This window comes from Pseudorasbora parva, chromosome 21 (assembly GCF_024679245.1).
Source record: "Pseudorasbora parva isolate DD20220531a chromosome 21, ASM2467924v1, whole genome shotgun sequence".
Lineage (NCBI taxonomy): Eukaryota > Metazoa > Chordata > Actinopteri > Cypriniformes > Gobionidae > Pseudorasbora > Pseudorasbora parva.
Window position 1 is genome coordinate 29,378,081 of NC_090192.1, and position 22,729 is coordinate 29,400,809.

Sequence of the window (22,729 nt, forward strand, 5' to 3'; positions counted from 1 at the left end):
GTGTGTGTGTGTAATCAAATAAAATAAAATGCACTTTTAAAAGGGAGGGCATTAAGGAGAGGTGGAGGAGAACTCTGCCCACGACAACAATTCAAGAAGACCACTAAAGAAGAGGACCTCATAGAGAGCACATCCGCAATGATGAAGAACCAAAGCAGAAGTCTCAGTGTTATTCTGCCTAATAACACTAAACTAAATCTGACTGTTGGGGTAAGTGTGTGAAGATGTTTTTATACGTTATTATCAGTGATATTGACATGGAGGGCAGATTTAGGAGTGACCGCCACTTTTGTATTTGTTAGAATGTTATATTTTTGCATTTGTGTCTTTGTGAAGGCGATGTTATGACAGAGTCTGTAGCGACTCGTAAAAAATACTACATTATTATTGTAACAAAATGTTAATAATGTGGTCATTTTCTCAAACGTAATACAGTCTTGAGCTCATAATATAATCATTTTTACATTGAGAAATTTATTACTCTATAAACTCACCAAAAAAGTTTTTATTATTATTATTGTAATAGCTTTTAAAATATAAAAATTCCCTTATATATATATATAAAAATAAAATCAAAAGTCAATCTTAAACTACCTGTGAATAATGAAAACATGACATGTTTTTGGGGAGTTTATATGCAAAAAAGATATTCAGTCTTCAATTGAAAATGTTCAAGTGTGATCACATCTAAAAAATTTAGTTGGCCAAATTGAATTTCTGTTAATTAAATTGCAACAATTCACAGAAATTCAATTTGGCCAACTGAAAAATGTAGATGTGATCAGTCACTAGAAAATTTTCAAAAATGTTTTACAGTGTAATTATATTGTTTAGCATGTCTGTATTCCAGCTTAAGGCCAGAGGTCAAGACGTGTTCAACCAGCTGTCTGAGCTGCTCGGCATCTCAGATCTTCATCTCTTTGGTCTGAGTTTTGTAAAGGGTCTGTGCTCTGTTTCCTTCTGTTTGTTTGTTTTTGTGAAACTGCTAACTGAGCCTTTTTTGTTTCAATTATTTGACTAATTGCTGAGCTAGACCAAAAAACAAGAATGAAGGGAGTGACAGTTCTGTTTGTCTAAACCATATAGGCTTATAGTGCTCCTTCCATTTCACCAGATCATCAACCGCTTTTCCTAGATCTGGAGCAAAAATTGTCCGTGTACCTGCCAAAGTCCTGGAAAAAGAATGCATCAAAGGTAAAATCAAGCACAAATTAATCCTTTAATGCAGTCTTCAGTGTCACATGATCCTTAGCATTCTAATATGCTGTTTTTGTGTTCAAAATAATATTATTATCAAAGATTAATATTAATTTAATGTGCTAAGTTTAAAACATGTATTTGAAATAGAAATCTTGTGTAAAAGTCCAGAGTGAAAGTCCTACTTTTACTTTTGATAAATTTAACGCATTCTTGAACGAAAGTATTATTTTTTAAATACTATAAAATTAAACTTCTTTTTTAAAATGTATTGTATTTAAGCATCACCCCCCTTTTTTAACATAGACATGAAAATTCACTTTTCGAACTTATAGATGAAGCTCATAACTTTTTTGGGTTAAACATTATCCAAAATAAATTTGAGCAAGTACATAACCAGCCAAAACGTGTGTGTGTGTGTGTGTGTGTGTGTGTGTGTGTGTGTGTGTGTGTGTGTGTGTGTGTGTGTGTGTGTGTGTGTGTGTGTGTGTGGCCTGGTAATCCCTACGTTATGGGGACAAAATGTCCCCACAAAGATGGCAATATCCGAAATCCTTGTCGTTGTGGGGACATTTTTAGGTCCCCATGAGGAAAACATCTTATAAATCACACAGAAGGAGTTTTTTTGAGAAAGTAAAAATGCAGAATGTTTCCTGTGATGGGTAGGTTTAGGGGCAGGGGCAGTGTAAGGGGATAGGATGTACAGTTTGTACAGTATGAAATCCATTACGCCTATGGAATGTCCCCATAAAACATGAAAACACGACATGTGTGTGTGTGTGTGTGTGTGTGTGTGTGTGTGTGTGTGTGTGTGTGTGTGTGTGTGTGTGTGTGTTCAAAACGATCTGGTTACCTTAGCTCGATTTACAACGGTAAGCTTGTCATATGGTTTTTAATTCCAGTGGTACTGGTGGATTTCCGTGAGAAATTTGAGCAAATCTTTGCGTTGTCACACCTGAAGGCCTACACATAAAGAAGCAATCGTTAGATTTATTTATTTATTTATTTATTGCAATGTTTTTTTTTTTTCTTTAGTTGGTCAGAACAAAAGTGCATGTTAGCTACTTACTTGTTCAGATAATATTTTCCGGTGAAAATTCTTATGTTGGTTATACTTTAAAAAAATAGAATCTGTCATTTGGAATCACAGTATCTACACCGCGCGCGCTGAGCCGAGCAGGTGCGGTGCCGAGGCACAATTCTCGTGAAGTTGATAATTCTGTGAATAACTGCAATTGCAGATTTCGAATATAGATGGCGACAAAGATGAAAAACTATTGACTGCAGACACGCAAACTAATGAATAATTATGAGACAGATGAGTCATAGCCTTAGAAAACATGATGTTGATACGAAAATTTATTTAATCCTGGAAGTTGAATATAGATCAAAAAGGTTTCTCCTATGGTAACGTTAACTTCTATGATGCTCGACACTCATAATTCAGAAAATTCGTTTAGGGTTTAATGTAATTCAAGAATGCTTTGGAATATACACTTAAGATTGGTCTTGTTTTAAAGAAGATGCTTTGTATATAATTGTAGAAGTTAAATTAAAAAAGTGAAGGATATGAGAGATTTGAGTTTATGAAAATGTACAATGTAAAACTAATTATTCATATTTTATATCAAATATATATTTAACAAAACTTCTTGTACTTAAAAAAAATGCAATACAATCAAAGCAAAAATTTGAACGTTGTGTTCCAAATTTTAGATTTATATCTCAAAAAATGGGCTTTCAGTAAGATTTTGTTTGTATGCAGTACCAAACTTTTTCACTAGGTGACATCCAAGCTTCATCATTACTCACCATATAAAGGTGCCTCCGTTTCCATATATGGTTTGAGTGATCTGAACCATTCCATAATTTTCTACAATTCATGAAGTAGACATCCTATTCAGAAGTAGGCCTAGTCTGGGCAGTTTGGTAGTATTTGATTTTAAGTCAACCTCTATTAAACATAAAAATAACATGAATGTGCGTTATTGCTCGCTTCCACAGCACAAGTGGAAAATCTTTCATTTTTTTCTCCATATTTAAAAAATGTTCATAACTTTTTTTCTCCTAAAATTGAATGCATTTTATCTTTTGAAATCTTGGCATGAAATCCAAGTGAGATTTCTACCAATCCTTTATCGCATTTCAAGATAAATGTATTCAAAATAATAAAAACTAAGCATCTCGATCGCCCCCCGGCCTGGGTGACTGGAAACAGTATAGTTCATAAAGCCATGAATTGCACTTTAAATTAATTTTTTCCAAAGATAGTTTCTATCATTTTAGCTGTCTGTTTTTATCACGCTGATGTTCTAGTGTTCGTTCTTTAAATAAGTTTGGTTTTAGTTAGTTATTTGATGCTATAAAAACGGTCTAACGTGATTAATGGTATACAGATAAACAGCTGAGGTAGTCTTCTCTGAGTGAAGAAGACACTGAGGCATGCACTAACGGACATTTTTCGGGAACTTCGGGAGAAGTTTGGAGCTTTAACTTTAAGATAACTTTAACTTTAACTATGGTCTGCACACTCCTTGTATGAAAATATTTGTTTGCAAATTGATAAATTACAGCTCTTCTTTAATACATTTTGTAAATCATCAAAATATGAAAACTAGAGATTGTAAGCTTTCAAATTATATAGTTTTATCGAGATTAGTTTGGGTTTAGTATAGGATATTGCGGTTTTAAAAATGTAGGCCTAATGGCTGCTGTGACGCTGAAGGGGTTCAAATAAATGCCACTTGGCTTTCAATTTTATATTATATAATGCAAAGATGTAACATTTTCTGTTGTGGTTTAAGTGTTAGGCTATTTGGAGGCCATCTGCAGATGTGTTTAATGATATATTTGTGTGTGTGTGTGTGTGTGTGTGTGTGTGTGTGTGTGTGTGTGTGCGTGTGTGCGTGTGTGTGTGTGTGTGTGTGTGTGTGTACTTTTTTTGTGAAATATGAGGTCACAAATGTGTATAATAACATGGGTATGACATAGGTATTACAAGGAGAGGGTGAAATATGAGGACATTGGTAATGTCCCCACTTTTCAAAAGGCTTATAAATCATACAGGATGAGGTTTTTTTAGAAAGTAAAAATGCTGAATGTTTCCTGTGATGGGTAGGTTATAGGGCAGTGTAAGGGGATTGAAAATATAATTTGTACAGTATAAAACCATTACGCCTATGGAATGTCCCCACATTTTGTGTGTGTGTGTGTGTGTGTGTGTGTGTGTGTGTGTGTGTGTGTGTGTGTGTGTGTGTGTGTGTGTGTGTGTGTGTGTGTGTGTGTGTGTGTACGTGTGTAATTTTAACTCCCTTTGCTATTTGGAATCAGTAAGGTTTTCTTCTGTCAGTTAAAATCATTCTCGAGTGTTACTGTACTGTTACAAGTAGGCTCAGGCAGGAAGGCAAGGACAGGCGAATACATTACTCAAACTAAGTTTACTGACTAAAGGTTCAAAATACATACAGGTATAAACACAATGTATAACAGCTTACATAACGGCGTCCAGACAAGGAGTGAGTGAACAAAAGGAACTACAAACACAAGCTGCAAATTCCTGTAAAAGAAGGGTGCATTCGAAAGTCTCATTTGGAGTGTCCTACTCACTTTTTTGAAATGAGACAGCCTTACAAGGCATGCAGCCTTACGGGACAGGTGATAAATGAAGATTAACTAAATACAGCTGAGTAGAACTTGACTAATGAGGGTAACCCTGGTGACAAACAGGTGACAGGAAAACGGAGACAAAGGAACGTGATGCAAAACACAACAGAAACAGTCAGATATGTAACAGTTACAGAATGCAAGGGAATTAATTGATGATGATGGGAATTTTTTTGGTTACATCACTACTGATGAGTAATAGCTTCTAGATCATTTTTTTAGATTTAAAGGGGGCGTGAAATGCTGTTTCATGCATACTGAGCTTTTTACACTGTTAAAGACTTGGATTCCCATCCTAAACATAGACAAAGTTTCAAAAACTAATGTTGGACGTTTGATGGAGTATTTCTGTGTCAAAAATACTCCTTCCGGTTTCTCACAAGTTTCGGAGAGTTTTTTTCGAGTATGGCTCGGCCTGACGTTAATAGAGCGGAAGGTCCTTGTATGGGCCGTACGGGCTCTTCTCCCGGTAGGGTGCGCGCGCGCGCGTGACTAGAGGCGAGAGAGGAAATGCACGCCCATAAACACTCTCTCAGGTGCAGATCCAGTCGTCCGTGAACACTTATGACGTGCTGCGCTCCTGCTCCACTTTATTCCTATGGGTGACATTAAACGACTTCAACGCTTCAGCACAGCATTCTGGGAAGGCAGCGCTGTATTTGAACCGATTTGAACGCAGAAATGACAGGAAGCTTCACAACATCGGTTTAGTCGCGTCGCAAAGTGGATTTCCACGGTAACTGCTGTCACAGGACTTCACCAAATCATACCAAAGAAGTGTGTTTTTGACGGAGCGGTCCCAGTGATAAAGGTTCGGTTCTGATTTGGAAGCAGGCAGTGAGTAAAACTGCTTCAAATGTCTATGCTGTTGGCTATCGTCGCGTGAGTAAACATCAGTAAACGACACGATCGCGTGCTTCGTCATTCAAATGCGCTAACGTTACTCCATTGCTGTTCTCTGTATAACGTAACACTAGTCTGACGTGCAAAACTGTTTTGCTTGCTACTGCTATGGTTTAGTCGCATACAATAGTCCATAAACCGAATCATGTCCTCATAAACTGTGAGTAAACACACACAAATGTTGACAGGCCACTAAACACAGTACATACCACAGAGACGGACGTCCTGCTGTTGCTGTTTCTCCTGTTCCATTTATTTCAGCCTGATTTTGGATCACGTATTAGCTGTCACCGCTTTGGGTGTGCTCGTCATTCTTTAGCTCCGCCCACACGATACGCCTCCAAAGACTCGGTACAGCCTATATTTCTTTTATAAATATAATAAAACTAAAGACTTTTCGGAGATATGAAGGATGCAATACTACTCTATAGGTACTCAAGATTGACATGAGATGTTTCTCTGAGTGTTTCACCCCCCCTTTAAGATTTTGGCAGATGTTAGTGTTAGTATCTTTTATTTGATTTACACGTACATGGCTATTTTGAAAAACAGAGAGATTTCCCTTTCCCTTCCCACACGCTCTCCGCTGAAAACGAGTCTTTCTAAAAACTCCGGCTATAGTGGAGATTTTTAAAAAAAATACTCCGGTCACAGTGGAGATTTAAAAAAAAAAAAAATCTTAATTCATTTTTAAAACAAGAAAAGTTAGGTTTGGAGTCCGACCATTTTATTAATATTAATAATTGTATGAAGTATGCCTTATCTTTCTCAATCCTATAATCATTTAAGTATATTAATATGTCAAATCCACTCAGCTGCAAATCAATGTTACATTTTTTCTTAATTAAACGCTCCACATCAGTCCAAAATATTTTTGTATATATGCAATGGAAAATAAATTATATATTTTTTTACTTTTCACCATTACAGAAATTTAAAGCGTTCCAGAATGTTTTACTGTATAGATTCTATACATTATTTTAAAAGAGACTTCTTTTACTTTGTTATTAATATATAATTTATCCACTGTTCGCTAGGCTTTACGCCAATTCACCTCACCGAACACAGATCATCAGAAAAAGAGAGCTGGAGGATAAACAATATTATTAAGTATGTTATAGTTATTTGAGACTATACCTTTACCTAAAATATTTGTATTACCAATAAATATTTCACCCTTGATATCAGTAAATGCACCAGAGTTCGTATCTTAGAAGTCTGTCAGAAATTAGTTTCGTAAGGTGCCTTTGTGCACAAAATGCTGCCTTACAAGTCTGATAAGTCAGCGAGGCAACGAGTCAGCTGCCTAGGTTTTCGGACGCAGCCGTAGAATCAGTCCGTGTCACCGCCAGCGCCGCCGGGATTCTGATTGGCTCACGTGAGCTAGTCGTTACACCGCCACCTACAGGTTTGGTATGCTCTTGACGGAATATATACACGGGTACGTCGTGTGCACAATGTTATTTTTTAACCGGAGAGGTTGAAATGTCCGTTTATGAAAATAGCCGCCCACGTGTAAACGTAGCCTGACTTGTTCGGTTTGATTTATTCATGTATTTGCTTTCATAGGAGGAAGTAGCTCTCTCTCTGAAAGTGCAGTACTTTGTAGAAAATACTCAACTGATTATGTAAGTACTTTCTTTAAGCATTTATGTTGGATTTGTTTGTTTTCCTTTACGGTCCTTTTCTCATCATTGGAACAATTTCAACTTTGTGTCAGTGTCATGCATCACTCTAGCTTATTTGACTTTTTATTATAGTCTGTTATTTGTAAAGTGTGACAAATGAAATAATATTAAGAAAAATCTATTTTATTTTTAATCCCATCTAACAGGGAACATTCTTAGCACATAGTTGAGATTCTCTCAAAGTTATCAACCAACATTGATATAGCCTAACATTTGTTCAAAGTTCTTTAATAATGTTCTCAAAACATTAACCGAACATTTTTATACATCAAACATCAAACCTCACAGTTAGTAATTCAACATACCTGTATGAAAGGGTACAGAGGCTGCAAGGGTCGAGGTTCTTCAACTTCAGAAACATTTCAATCTCTCCATATATCTCACAACTATTTACTCATTTACCCTCATCTTAAGCTCATAGCTGCCCAGTTTCGTTCCACATCTAGTGGAAATGCTGGTTTCACTTTTCTGTAAAACCTTAGGGGGAATCTTAGGTAACTGATGCAATTATTTCCATCTTTTTCAATGACATCACCCAGTATAATGAAATTCAGAATTTTGAAACAATGAAAAGGTCAAAATTATTACCATATTGCACACAATTTCTTGTCATTCATATGCATATGAAGGATCTTCCTTGAGCCATTTCCTTATAATCGCCTTCTTACTAGTTGCACTTTGAGTGGCTTTACATAGAAGGGGGAATCTCCTCAACCACCAGCAGGACCAATTTGCAACTTATTAGGTCAATTGGCTAGCCTGACAAGCCAGACCCACATCAAGATGTTTGGTCTGGAAACTCACCATAGACAGGGCACAATCCGAGGAGCGGGATAAACGCTTGTCTTTTAAACTCCCTCTGCACGCGATAGGATAGTGCTACACCAACCAGAGCAACGAAGGTGAAACAGAGCTCGCTGATAGATTAAACATTCGCCGTATCCGGTCGGCTAAACTCCGAACACATCTTCCCTTTTTAAGAATGACTTCAGTGCCATTCTTTGTTCTTTTCTCAGAGAAAAGCTTAACTCCAAGTCTTCCAGGATCGCGGTCAAAGCTGGTTCGAAAGACCGCCGCCGTTCGCCAGTTTCTGTGTTTACTAGAAGCACGCAAACGCAACTCGGCCGTTGTCATTATGGCCCCGCCTGCTGACTCTATACATGATGTTGTTGGACCGTCCAGATTCTGAGGAATACAGCTCAGACGTGTATTGAGAGTTCCTAGACGACACTTGCGGGCAAATTAAATTTGCTGCTGCTAGGGTGCGTCTAGATTTCTAGGCTATCAATTGGCAACATGATTTGGCATAAAAACAGCCTCTCAGAGTGGCAGTGTCTCTCAGAAGTCAAAATGGGCAGAGGATCACCAGCTCCTCCAATGCTGCGGCAAAAAATAGTGACGCAATATCAGAAAGAAGTTTCTCAGAGAAAAATTGCAAAGAGTTTGAAGTTATCATTATCTAAAGTGCATAATATCATCCAAAAATTCAGAGAATCTGGAACAATCTCTGTGCGTAAGGGTCAAGGCTGGAAAACTATACTGGATTCCCAGTGAACACAATCCGTGCCATTCGGCATTGCCAGCTAAAACTCTATAGGTCAAAAAAGAAGTCCTATCTTAACATGATCCAGAAGCACAGGTGTTTTCTCTGGGCCAAGGCTCATTTAAATTCAACTTTGGCAAAGTGGAAAACTGTTTTGTGGTCAAACGAATCAAAATTTTAAGTTCTTTGTTGGAAAACTAGGACGCCATGTAATCTGGACTAAAGAGGACAAGGACAGCCCAAGTTGTTATCAGCGCTGCATCTCTGATGGTATGGGGTTGCATGAGTGTGTGTGGCATGGGCAGCTTACACATCTGGAAAGGCACCATCAATGCTTAAAGGTATATCCAAGTTCTAGAACGACATATGCTCCCATCCAGATGTCTTCTCTTTCAGGGAAGAAAGAACATGACAATGCCAGACCACATACTACATCAATTACAACATCATGGCTGCATAGAATAAGGATCCGGGTACTGAAATGGCCAGCCTGCAGTCCAGGTCTTTCACCCATAGAAAACATTTGGTGCATCATAAAGAGGAAGATGCGACAAAGAAGACCTAAGACAGTTGAGCAACTAGAAGCCTGTATAAGACAAGAATGGGACAACATTCCTGTTCCTAACCTTGAGCAACTTGTCTCCTCTGTCCCCAGACGTTTGCAGACTGTTATAAAAAGAAGAGGGGATGCCACACAGTCGTAAACAGGGGCTTGTCACAAATCTTTTGAGATGTGTTGAAAATTTCCCTCAAAATTATAGCCTGACAAGCCAGAACCACATCAAGATGTTGGCTCTGGGAACTCACCATTGACAGGGCTCAATCCGAGGGGCGGGATAAACAGTTGTCTTTCAAACTCCCTCTGCACGCAATTGGATAGCGCTACAACCAACCAGAGCAACATGATGCGGAGCTAGTTGATAGATTAAACTTTCACCTTATCTGGTTGGCAAAACTCATAACAAATCTTCCCTTTCTTGAGAATGACTTCAGTGCCATTCTTTTTTCAAAAAAAAGCTTAACTACAAGTCTTCCAGAGTCGCGGCCAAAGTCGATTCGAAAAACTGCTGTTCGCCAGCTTCTTTGTTTACAAGCACCCAACTCTGCTGTCATTATGTTAAGTCCGCCCACCGAGTCTATAGACGAGGTGATTGGCCTGACCAGAGTTTGGTTTTTCAGCTCAGAAGTCTGTTGAAAGTTGCTAGACTACACTCGGGGCAGATTAGATTTGCTGCCGCTAGGGTGCGTCTAGATTTCCAGGCTATTCAAATTATACATTTTCTTAGTTTAAACATTTTATATGTCATCTATGTTGTATTCTGAATAACATTTTTGAAACTTCCACATCATTGCAATCTGTTTTTATAATCTGTTTTTACTTTTTTGGAATTGGGTTTGTGGATTAATAAATGCTGTAAAAATGTTTGTTTATTGCTTTGTTCATGATACGCATTAACCACTATTAACTAGTTGAGTTTATTTGATTATATTAAAGAAATGGGTTGAGTCTGTTATCATTATACAAATACATTTGATCACAGAATCCTGTGATCGACCAGTAGAATCAAGTATTCTGAGCCACTTTAGTAAAGGTCTATCCGAGATCTGAATAAATGTATTGGTGAAATATTTGTATTGTTTATCATTTAAGTTGTAAAATGTTTTTGTAAAGTGTCTGTTTTAAACTGTCTGCTTCATTATCAAAGAACGAGTGAAGCCCGCCAGCTGTATTATGCCGAGCTGAAAGGGAAAGTTTTGAGATCTGAGTGCTTTGAGCAAGAAGGATTATACTTCCAGCTGGCTGCATACGCCCTGCAAGCTGACCTGGGAGACTACGAAGAACGAAACTTTGCATACTTCAGCCCACTGGGGTTTTTCCCTTTTTGGGTGAGGGTGGCTTTTTCCTTCTTTTAAAATTTGCTGGATTTTTTTGTTAAGGCTTTGTTCACTTATTTTTATTGCACAAAAAACTTTGTTAAAACTAATGATGTTTTCATTGTGACACTGACAGATTATACAGAAGCGTGGGAATCCTTATATCCTGGAGCACACCCCAACCCTGCATAGGGAGCTTAAGGGAATGGCATCCAGCGAGGCTGCCTTACATTTCATGCAAGAAGCGCATACCTTGAGTGATGTGCCCCTCACCATCTATAGATTGTTCAAAGTTAGTGACTTTTTTAACACAAGTCCAATCTTCAGAAGCGTTGTAATAACACAGGTTCAGAAGTGTTGTAATAATCGAGGCCAGAAAAGACGGGACTCAAGTCCAAGGCCATATTTTTAAGTGCACTCAGTCTTGACTAGTCATAAAATAGGGTCTTGGACTTAAAATTCTTGTCTGAACTTACTACAACTCTGGTATTCAGTCAAACTAGAGTTGTGCGCCACTCAGAGCTGAACTGATACTGCTTTTTAAGTTTGAACTAAATTCCTGAATTTGAATTTGAGGTATGCAAACAGAATGCAGAATTGCAAATTGAATATAAGGAAATAGTATTAATCTGATTCGCTCAAAATAATTTATGTAATTAGCTCACATAAATTTAAATAGAAATACAAAGTTTATCTTTGGTATGACAAAATATATAGTAAATCTCCTTGTGATTTTTATTTTTAATGTTTATTTTTTTTAAGCTTTTACTTGTAAACTTAAAAAAGTGTCTAAATGTCAATACAAATGTTATCTGGGATCTTAAAGATCAACACGCAGATAAACTACTCTACTTACTGCCGCGTGTTAATAAACATGTTCTCAAACTAATAAAATAAAACAGAGTTGTTGATAGCTTAATGGTGGTGACATTAAGGTCATGCAACGTTCAAGATTCATAAAAGGTTGTGTTCATTTGTAAAGATTTTTTTTAAGGATCTCTTGTTGGTCACAAAGCTTTTATTCTGTAATACAAATGGCAATAGAAAATGCCGGTTTGTCTACAGAAATATACCAAATATACTAAATATAAATATAGTTTTTGGATGCCTGTCTTCACATGCACATGAACTATAAATATATTCTATTTTAAATTCTAATATGGTGTTGGCCCACTCTTTGCAGCTATAACAGTTTCAGCTCTTCTGGGAAGGTTTTCCACAAGGTTTAGGAGTGTGTTTATTTCTGACCATTCCTCTAAAAGTACATTTGTAAGTTCAGGCACTGATTTTGGACGAGAAGGCCTGGCTCGCAGTCTCTGCAATAATTCATCCCAAAGGTGTTCTATCAGGTTGAGGTCAGGACTCTGGTCAGGCCAGTCAAGTTCATGCACAGCAAATTTGCTCATCCATGTCTTAATGGACCTTGCTTTGTGCACTGGTGCACTGTCATGTTGAAACAGGAAGGGGCAACCCTCAAACTGTTCCCACAATTTAAGTAGCATGAAATTGTCCAAAATGTCTTGCTATGCTAAAGCATTGAGTTCCTTTCCCTGGAACTGAGGGGCCAAGCCCACACCATAACCCCCCTTTAATTTGGCCACTCCAGAGAACACGTCTCCACCCCTCTAGAGTCCAGTGGTGGCCTGCTTTACACCACTGCATCCGATGCTTTGAATTGCACTTGGTGATGCAAGGCTTGGATGCAGCTGCTTGGCCATGGAAACCCATTCCATTATGAGGCTGTCTGTTCTTCGAGGCTAATCTGAAGGCCACACAAATTTTAGAGGTCTGTAGCTATTCACTCTGCACAAAGTTGGCGACTTCTGTGTGCCTCAGTATGGGCTGACCCAGCTCTTTGTTTGTACGCGGCCTACCACTTCGTGGCTGAATTGCTGTTGACCATGGAATATTTAGTAATGAGGAAATTAGTAGTGAGGACTTATTGCACAGGTGGCAAGTTATCACAGTAGTACAACTTGAATTCACTGAGCTCCTGAGAGCGATCCATTTTTTCACAAATGTTTGTAGAAGCAGTCTGCATGCCCTAGGAGCTTGAGGTTATACAAATCTGGCCATGTTAATGCGTGCCTCTCTGAGATGTTTTATCTTTTGTTAATGTTTTATTTATTCGTTTATTATTTTGTTAGTTATTTAAACCTTCATATTATTTTTTTGTGTGATTAAAATTATTATGCCTGATCATTGTGCCCCAAATATACTTTAAAGCTACACTGTGTAACTTTTTTAGTTTATTCCTAGCTAAAAACACTTAGTTCTTTCAAAAATAGGTGCTCATTGATGTATTTTTGTTGAAACTGATGGCTGAGAAAGGCTTCAGAAAGGCCTCCATTGGCATTCAGTACATTTCCACTCACAAGACCCATAAAGGTACTAAAGACGTCGCTACAAAGTCCATCTCACTACAGTGGCTGTACAATAATTTTACAATGCGATGAAAATAGTTTTTGTGTCAAAAAATCAAAATAATGACTTTATCCGCCAAGTTATTGTTTTCCGTGTAGGTCTCGGACGTGAACTCACCTGGAACTCACGCGATAGCTGCGCTCCTCCTCTTCGCTCCTCTCGCTCCGTATCTGAATGGCGAATCTGCGTCATATTCTCGCGCATTCGTCGAGTTCACGTCAATAACTTGGTGGTTAAAGCCGTTATTTTGATTTTTGTGCGCACAATACTTGTGCTACTTCATCACTACTGAAAAGCAGCCAGTTCTTCAGTTCTGAATTTGTTCAACCCCGATTCAAACATGTCTGACCGAATTGTAGCATGTTTCACTAAAGATTCTCTGTATCTGTGAGTTTCAGACACACTCACTTTTTCTTTCCTCCTTTCTGTCCGTGCTGTCACAGGAAAAGAACAAAGCACAAGGTTCTGTCCTCATAGGCTTGGCTTCCAGAGGACTGCAGATCTCTGAGGTAACTATGAAGTCAAAGCCAGTTACATTCAGTGTTGGTGATATTGCATTATAAGTAACACGGGTTACAGTAAGTAAAGTAATGCATTACTTTAAAAAAAATAGAATATTTTCAAACTCAGAATATTATACAAACCTGCAATTATAGAACATGATAGAAATGCAATGTCTAATCTAGTATTTTCTGTAGGGTTAACGATTCCTTATAGCATGCACGTCCCCCTTACAGATGTGTATCTTGTTTGTAATTATATTATCTAGTTTAGAATGGAACTAAAGTATTGCATTTTTTTAAAATTCATTTCAATTACTGAAAGTTACTTTGAAAGGTATGAATTGAATACCTATGAATTAAAAATGTAATGCACTTGCCAGTGGTGTGTCTTGTTTTTACTCTCCAGATGCTGAATGGAAAGCAACAGTTTCTATTTGACTTGGCATGGTCAAACATTCATTCCATTACCTTTCAGGTGGTCCTTAGGTTTCCGTTGTTATGCTGTTAACAAATTCAACCAGTCAAAAATCACTTGTAACATACAACATCCTTTGAGAAACCACTTGTTGTTCTGTTTATGCTTTCAGTATGTACCTCTGTTTTGCAGTTAAATGAGTGGTTTTGGTTGCACTACAGGGTAGAAAGTTTGACATTCGCGCTGATGGCTTACGTCAGAAAAAGATTGTGTTCTATAGTTCTTCTGTCCTCCATGCCATAAACCTGCTCCAGCACATAAGCAACAGCCACCGGCTGCATCTGAACACAAAGCCCTTGGTCATGCGGCTCAAGGGGAAAAAAGGTCAGTTTAAAAGAAACACAGAGCTGTGTAAGAAGGTAGTTTTAATAATTTTGAAAGTCTCTTATGCAGTAAATACAGTAATATTGTAAAAACAAAAACAAACAAACACTTGACATGAAAGTATTCTTGTGATGGCAACGCTGATTTCAGCATAATTACTCTAGTCACATGATCCTTGAGTAATCATTCTAATATGCTGATTTGGTGTGCAAGAAACCATGTGCTTTTTTGTTTTTGTTTTTATCAATGTTTTTCTCCAATGCATTATGCTTACGTTTATGCTCTAATGCATTACTTTCTAATATGCTGGTTTGGTGCTCAATTATTATCAATTATTAATAATGGTTCTTATTATTATAAAAGTTGAAAACAATTTTAGCTGCTTAGATGAATTAAAAGTTTAAAAGAAAAGCATTTATTAGAAATTTTATTTTTTTGTAACATTATAAATGTTTTTACCCACACTTTTGATCAATGTAATGCCTCCTTGCTGAACACACACACACACACACACACACACACACACACACACACACACACACTCACGTATGTATATATATATATATATATATATATATATATATATATATATATATATATATATATATATATATATATATATATATATATATATATATAAACTTAATTCAAACCTTTGAATGGTAGTGTATCACTGTCACAGTCACCAGCTCAGTCACCCTCAACACTACACTTCCCAGAATCCCTTTGGCTCACTACTTGCACCTTCTTCTGCTATGAAATGTAATGCATTAGATATCAGGAAATAACAATATTTAACTTTTTGTGTAAATGTAAATTTTAAAATAATATTATTTGTTCCTATTATTGTTGTTCTTATTATTGTAACATCAATATTTAATTTCCACATATTTAATTGGACAGCTGTAATAAACTAGATAATTCAGCCTGTCTATCGCGAAATAAACTCTGACAGGGTAATCAAGACTCTGACACGGAGGGTGTTTTAATCACCCTAATGTCACTTTTAATGTTCAAAATAGTATATGTAAAAATTAACATTAAACAATATTAATAAATGCTGAAAAAGTAATGATTATTGTGAATGCATGTAAATAGTACTTTCAATTGTTGACTTTATTATTATTCCTTTCTTTATTTGAATATCATACATAACTAGACAATGTTTTTACTGGTTTTTAATGTGAGTCCTGTCTCTGTTTAGATGGAGGGACACACAGAGAGATGTACATCACAGATGGAGCTGATCTGGACATGGAGGACAGTGATGATGAGCTTCCACCCATGAAATTCCCCTTAGACCACAGGCGAACCACTGGCACCACTGAATGTACAAATGTCAAAGGTAAAGAATGAGCTGATAACTTCCCCATTATTAGCAACACCACTAGGAATTAGAGTTTGTTTCAGGGGCCGGACTAAATAATATGGAAGTGGTTTGGGGGCAGAGCCATTTGTATATCTGATGTGAGAAGCAAAATTATGATATGCTTATTTTGTACAATAGTCTACATGTTAAATCCAAATATTAATATTAGCTTAATATTTAATTTACCATGGAAATTTGTTTCTAGAAATTTGTTTTCATCAACTAATTGAGTTACATGGGAGAATATAAATATGATAAGAATCGCCTAACCTCAGGAGGAGCACAGTAACTGTCTTCCACAGTAACCACTGCTGTAGAGTGCATCCGAAAAGTATTCACAGCACTTCACTTTTTCCACATGTTATCTTACAGCCTTATTTCAAAATGGATTAAAATCATTCTTTTTCTCAAATTCTACCCTGTAATGACAATGTAAAATACATTTGTTTGAAAAAAATTTTTTGTGCATAAGTATTCACAGCCTTTGCTCAATACTTTGTTGAAGCACCTTTGGCACAAATTACAGCCTCTTTGTGAGTATGATGCTACAAGCTTGGCACACCTACTTTTGGGCATGACAAACATTTTATTAAAAATATTCAATCAACTATCACAAACTATGCATCATGTAAAAGCTAAAACACACGATTCTTTTTCTGAACTGGTTCTTGCAATAATTACACCAGAGAGAAAAGGGTTAAATTAAATGCTGAAGGACCGACAATGTAAACATGAACAAAAAAATGCAGTACTCATCTTTCATCTCCTATCATGCAGATCAGATCAGACAAAGCCAAGAAACACCAGCATACATTTTAATGTAAGAGTCCACTCTTAGCATCCCACTTTTTAATCCAAAACAACTAAAAAAATATGGTAAAAAAATAATAATTCTTCTTTGTTTATTTGACCGTTTTGAGTTAATCAATCAGACCCATGCATTTTCAATGACATATCGGTAATCAGTAATCTGACGATCTCCCATGCATTTTAGGCTTAGTCCACATGTACACTGTATTTTTATAAACAGAGTTTTTAGCTTCTCTGTTAAAAAAAAAAAAAATTGTCTCCCCATGAAAACGCAAAACACACTATGAAGCACTGTCAAGAGCATGCCAAACCGGTGGCAATATAACCCGTAAAGTCATGTTGGCCAATCAAAAGTCTGTAAAAATGTTTATTGCTGGTTTTGGTTCTGACGCAACAAGTCAAAATCTGTGGGTGCGTCTCAATCAGCTCCCTAGTTCAGTAGTCAGGGCACTGATCAGGAAGTCGGCCATTTTAAGGGATGTCTAAATCACAGAATCCTTCCAGTGCACTGAAACGTTTACTTCCTAAAAAGTCCCACAATGCACCGCAAAACCCAGGGTGCATCGATGGTCACTATGCTCCCTTAATGGAAGTTCTGAAGTGCAGAACTCAAATCACATTACCAACTCACTGCACATAATAACAACATGCGATATATGTTTTTAAAAACAGAAACCATTATTTTATTATATTTTAGCATAAACACTAATCGGTAGACATGTAATGAACATAATCTAGCTAACATTTAAAACTGAAATGTTGCATGTACAGTGGGGCAAAAAAGTATTTAGTCAGCCAGCAATTGTGCAAGTTCTCCCACTTAAAAAGATAAGAGCGAGGCCTGTCATTTTCATCATAGGTACACTTCAACTATGAGAGACGGAATGAGAAAAAAAATCCAGAAAATCACATTGTCTGATTTTTAAAGAATTTATTTGCAAATTATGGTGGAAAATAAGTATTTGGTCAATAACAAAAATGAATCTCAATACTTTGTTATATACCCTTTGTTGGCAATGACAAAGGTCAAATGTTTTCGCCACAAGGTTTTTACACACTGTTGCTGGTAGTTTGACTCATTCCTCCATGCAGATCTCCTCTAGAGCAGTGATGTTTTGGGGCTGTCGCTGGGCAAAACAGATTTTCAGAACTCCCTCCAAATATTTTCTATGGGGTTGAGATCTAGGCCACTCCAGGACCTTGAAATGCTTCTTATGAAGCCACTCCTTCGTTGCCAGGGCGTTGTGTTTGGGATCATTGTCATGCTGAAAGACCCAGCCATGTTTCATCTTCAATGCCCTTGCTGATGGAAAGAGGTTTTTACTCAAAATTTCATGACACATGACCCCATTCATTCTTTACTTTACATCAGGGCTCTCCAAACTTGGTCCTGGAGGGCCGCTGTCCTGCAGAGTTTAGCTCTTGCTTGCCTAAACACACCTGTTGGAGGTATCTAGTATGAGTAAGACCTTGATTAGCTGGTTCAGGTGGGTTTAATCTGGTGGTTTCATCTGACCATATGACATTCTCACAATCCTCTTCTGGATCATCCAAATGTTCTCTAGCAAACTTCAGACAGGCCCGGACATGTACTGGCTTAAGCAGGGGGACATGTCTGGCACTCAGGAATAATGGTCTAATGTGTTACTAATGGTAGCCTTTGTTACTTTGGTCCCAGCTCTCTGCAGGTCATTCACTAGGTCCCCCATGTGGTTCTGGGATTTTTGACTCCACAGGGTGAGATTTTACGTAGACCCCCAGATTGAGGGTGATTGTCACGGTCTTGAATGTCTTCCATTTTCTAATAATTGCTCCCGCGGTTGATTTCTTCATACCAAGCTGCTTGCCTATTGCACATTCAGTTTTGTTTCTGGTGTCCTTTGACAGCTTTTTGGTCTCACCTTCATTTCCTTTTCAAAACAAAGGGATAGTTCGATGACGCCAAGTTTGAGTGCAGCATCTTGGGACATAAGGTTTTCACCTCACAGCCGGTGGAAAAGAATCAGAATAGGACTCTGGCAAAAATCATGTTTATGTATGCGGTTATTAACTAACTGTTGTATGAAGCAGAGCATGAAGGAGTGTGGTGGAGCTGAGCAAGGCTGCTGGAGCGATTGTTAACGGGACATATGTCGCCAGGCTCCGACGTTATATCCGCTTTTCCGGTCATGAGTATGAGGTAACGTAGCTCTGTTTATCATATTAGATACATTTGTGTTGAAAATGATGTTATGACGTTACTCTGTGCATTCGCTCGGCGGCTGCTGAGACACTGCTAAGAGTAAAGCACTTCTGCAGAATAAATCCGGAAACTGAGGGTAAAGCAGATATGACCAAATTGACTACCTCAGATGTCCCGGCTCCTTGGTTAAAATAGCAATTTACTCAAAATGTACAAATAGTTGGAAACTTTTGGGATATTGTAAGAACTCAACTGAACAAAATGCGTATATAACATGGCCTAGTGGTTGTTGGATATTTTACTGCAAAAATACTACAAAGTGCACCTTTGAGAGCTGCAGAGGGTTTTTTTCTTTCGGTATGTCATTTTCAGAAAATACATTTGCAAAGATTTAAAACTTACAAAATTATTTTATGTTATCATTATGGGGCATTGTTTGTAGAATTTTGAGGAAAATAATGAATTAAATCCATTTTGGAATAAGGCTGTAACAACAAAATGTGGAAAAAGTGAAGTACTGTGAAGACTTTCCAGATGCACTTATATACCTCTCCTGCCAAAACAAAGCCTTCTATCACGTTTGAAAGTCAGCCGGAAACTCACAGTGTCAGATCAGGTCATCACAGTGGCCTTTTATCTTAATCCCAAATTATATTTAAATCTTAAAGTAACGGAGCAATACAATTCAAGTTTCTAATGCAATTTTGCTTCTCAAATCATTCATCTTTTAACCTTTAAGTAAAAGCTGATTCTGTTTGTGACTTCAAGATGAATGTCTAACAGATTTAAAGGAGCATTTATTCATGTCTTTATTTGTGCAGCATGTGCAGATAGTGATGTTTCCAAGGGCCCTTTTGGCTTAGAGATGAGTGTTGATGAGCCAGAAGAAATGTTTGTAGATGACCCTGAAGACATCCTGCATTTAACTGAGCTGGTGGAGGGTGTATCTGTGGATGGTCCTTTACTTCTGCCAATTTCTCACTGGAAAGGCAAGACCAGGATGTTGTATCATTACATACAATATAGTTCAGTAGGGTCAGTAAGATTTTAAAAAAAAAGAAATTAATACTTTTAGCAATGATGCATTGAAATGATTGAACGTGACAGTATACATTTATAATAAAATATTTTTATTTCAAATAATGCGGTTCTTTTTTTAATTTTCTACTGAAAAAGTTATCACAGTTTACACTAAAAATGTCAAGCTAGACAGCTGTTTTAAATTTGATAATAATAAGAAATGTTTCTGAAAAGCAAATCAGCATATAATGATTTCTGCAGGATCATGTGACACTGCTGTTTACCTTTTTTGATGGTAGTGTACACAAATAATTTCCATAAAATGGTCAAATGAATAAAATCAGTAAACAACAAACTAGCCTACCCTGCTGAAATAAACCTACTTGAACTCTAACTGCTCACAATTGGTTCTCATGACTAGCTGAAAGTGTCCTAAACCAGCCAATAGGCCTGTTTAAACCATAGACAGTAAAAGAAATGGACACAGCGACCCCATTGACGTCTACGGCGAAATAATGAAGTCAACCTAGGGGCACTCACTTCCTGATGGCTGAGCGAACTGCGCAGGCTCAGACTGAGCTTGAGGACGTAGATGTGACGTGAGCCTCCTGTCTGACAGCTGTGAGTCTTCTAGTAGATGTGGAAAGCGAAATCTGAATCACGTTGTTTAAATATTTTCTCCCGTTGCTTTTGGCTCACTATGGGCTTCTCCCCATTCTTCCCCCTTGACTTTATCAGACTAGTCTCCAGGACATGTCTCCACGTCCCCCCGACTGCCTCATAGACAGTAAAAGATTGCCTGGGAGTGTCTCCTCAGGTCTATACGGTAATTTCTCAACTGTGCGACAGGGTCGCGTTGGTTATGACGCAATCGTTAGCCTATTTTTACAAAAACAGCTTCTGCGGGGCGATAGTGTAAGATACAAGGTAATGGAGCCTTTTATACATTGTCGTGTTTCTTTAGAAATAAACAATGGACAAATGGAGTCTTTAAACGTCTCAGATGTAAAGTTATTCACTGTCAAAGTGACTCAAAAATGAATGGGAGTCAATGGGATGCTAACAGCAGGTGATGGCTTGGTTAGCAATGGCAGCCCCTATGGGTGGAACGCTTTCCGAGCGCTAGATTACCCCCTTGGTTTAAACAGGCTGGGGAGACCAGCTTAAATTTATTTAAGTTGATTTTTCAATAAGGTCTTTCCGTTCTGATGCATCTGTTATGTTCCACAGCTCAGTGAAAGAATAAGGGCACTGATTAAAATGTCATTTATTTCCTATCTGCAGATCACATTTAAGCTTTTTGATGAGCATCAACAAGGAAGTGACAACCTAAGAGCAACGGAAAGGAAGACCGCTTTGGAGATGATGGGCTGTTCCGTTTATTTTTCGATTTCGCCTAATATTGAAAGTACAAAAATTAGAAAACGGCTCATTTATTAGTTCTTCGTTTTGATAAAAAAAAATTATAAAAAGAAAAAAAAAACAAGAATTCGGCTAGCTTTTTATATTTTTAGCTTCAGAGGCTTTAGCTTAATAAATGGCTTTAATATTTGATTTCCACGTGTGGGTGAAAATGAAACGCCCCCGCTGATTGGTCGACAAAATATTTACTGTGCATCTTTGACCAATCAGCGGAAAGGAAAGTGCATTTCCGCCCACGCGTGGAATTCGAATATTCCACCCGTTAATCCACTTTCTCCCCTTGAACCTAAAAATATAAAACAGATTTTCAACCACGCTCGTAATTATGCAGAACTTTACGGCTTTATATAGCGTAAACGAATGAGTTATAAAATAATTCACCCCCATAAAATAATTCAAAATAATTCATAGTTTCGGAAAAGGTTTCGTTCAGTTTTATAAAGTTTCGTTCAGTTTTATAAAGTTCAGTTTTATTGAGACAAAGGCAATTCCATCGTAATACGCCAGATACGTGAGAGCAACCCTGACTGACACACACACACACACACACACACACACACACACACACACACACACACACACACACACACACACACACACACACACACACACACACACACACACACACACACACACACACAAATATGGGCGTATACTTTCCTTTAATGATGATAGTTTCAATCATTTCTAAAATGTTCTCCTTCGGGATGGTAAGTGTTGCCTAGATCTTTCTTTCTTTTTCATGCTTTGTTTATTACCACTTATTATTTGATTAAGTTAATTACAGCTTATAATTGAGTTGAGTTGTCATATTATAGGCTTAACCTTAGGTTGAAGGTAGTTCTTGTGAGTGAAGCTTTAACACATTTAAACATGGAAATTGTGGTCATATGCATTTTTAAAGTTATCAACATCATTGACTGATGTTGATTCACCTGCTTTGCACCTGATTTGATTAATCGAAATCCTGTGGTTTGTTTGATTAAATATGGTAGCCTTTATTTACGATCTTTCATATATATATATATATATATATATATATATATATATATATATATATATATATATATATATATATATATATATATATATATATATATATATAAACATTTTTTGACAATACAATGTGTTCTTGGCCATAAAGTAATTTCAGAAGAAATATTTGGGTTTTGGGAGTGCTGAGTCTTTGATTGTTGTTTTGAAATATATACTGTATAAAATAAATATATATATATACAGCTTAAATTAATTGGAATGAATTGCATTAGACATCGTTTCGCAGCCATGTGGCATGCCCTGACTTGCCCACCATGCAGTTCTTTGATGTTAAT

At 37.2% G+C, this 22,729-nt stretch overlaps 1 protein-coding gene across 1 annotated transcript; it reads left to right on the forward strand.

Annotated features, from left to right (window-relative positions):
- The first annotated feature begins 114 nt into the window (after positions 1-114).
- On the forward strand, positions 115-21,214 carry LOC137055705 (FERM domain-containing protein 6). Its single transcript, XM_067429585.1, has 13 exons — positions 115-210; positions 851-941; positions 1,115-1,194; positions 7,333-7,391; positions 10,701-10,881; positions 11,006-11,161; positions 13,737-13,802; positions 14,203-14,271; positions 14,433-14,564; positions 14,604-14,622; positions 15,800-15,940; positions 19,778-19,945; positions 21,207-21,214. The coding sequence occupies exons 1-13, from the start codon at positions 139-141 to the stop codon at positions 21,212-21,214; spliced, it is 1,242 nt and encodes a 413-aa protein (XP_067285686.1). The 5' UTR covers positions 115-138.
- The last annotated feature ends 1,515 nt before the right edge of the window (positions 21,215-22,729 follow it).

Bases quoted from the DNA above. Each gene is read 5' to 3' on its own strand.
- LOC137055705 (XM_067429585.1), top strand. From the start codon at position 139: ATGATGAAGAACCAAAGCAGAAGTCTCAGTGTTATTCTGCCTAATAAC. The intron at 10,882-11,005 runs GTGAGGGTGGCT...TGACACTGACAG, and splicing joins TGGGGTTTTTCCCTTTTTGG to ATTATACAGAAGCGTGGGAA. The intron at 11,162-13,736 runs GTTAGTGACTTT...GTGCTGTCACAG, and splicing joins CCATCTATAGATTGTTCAAA to GAAAAGAACAAAGCACAAGG.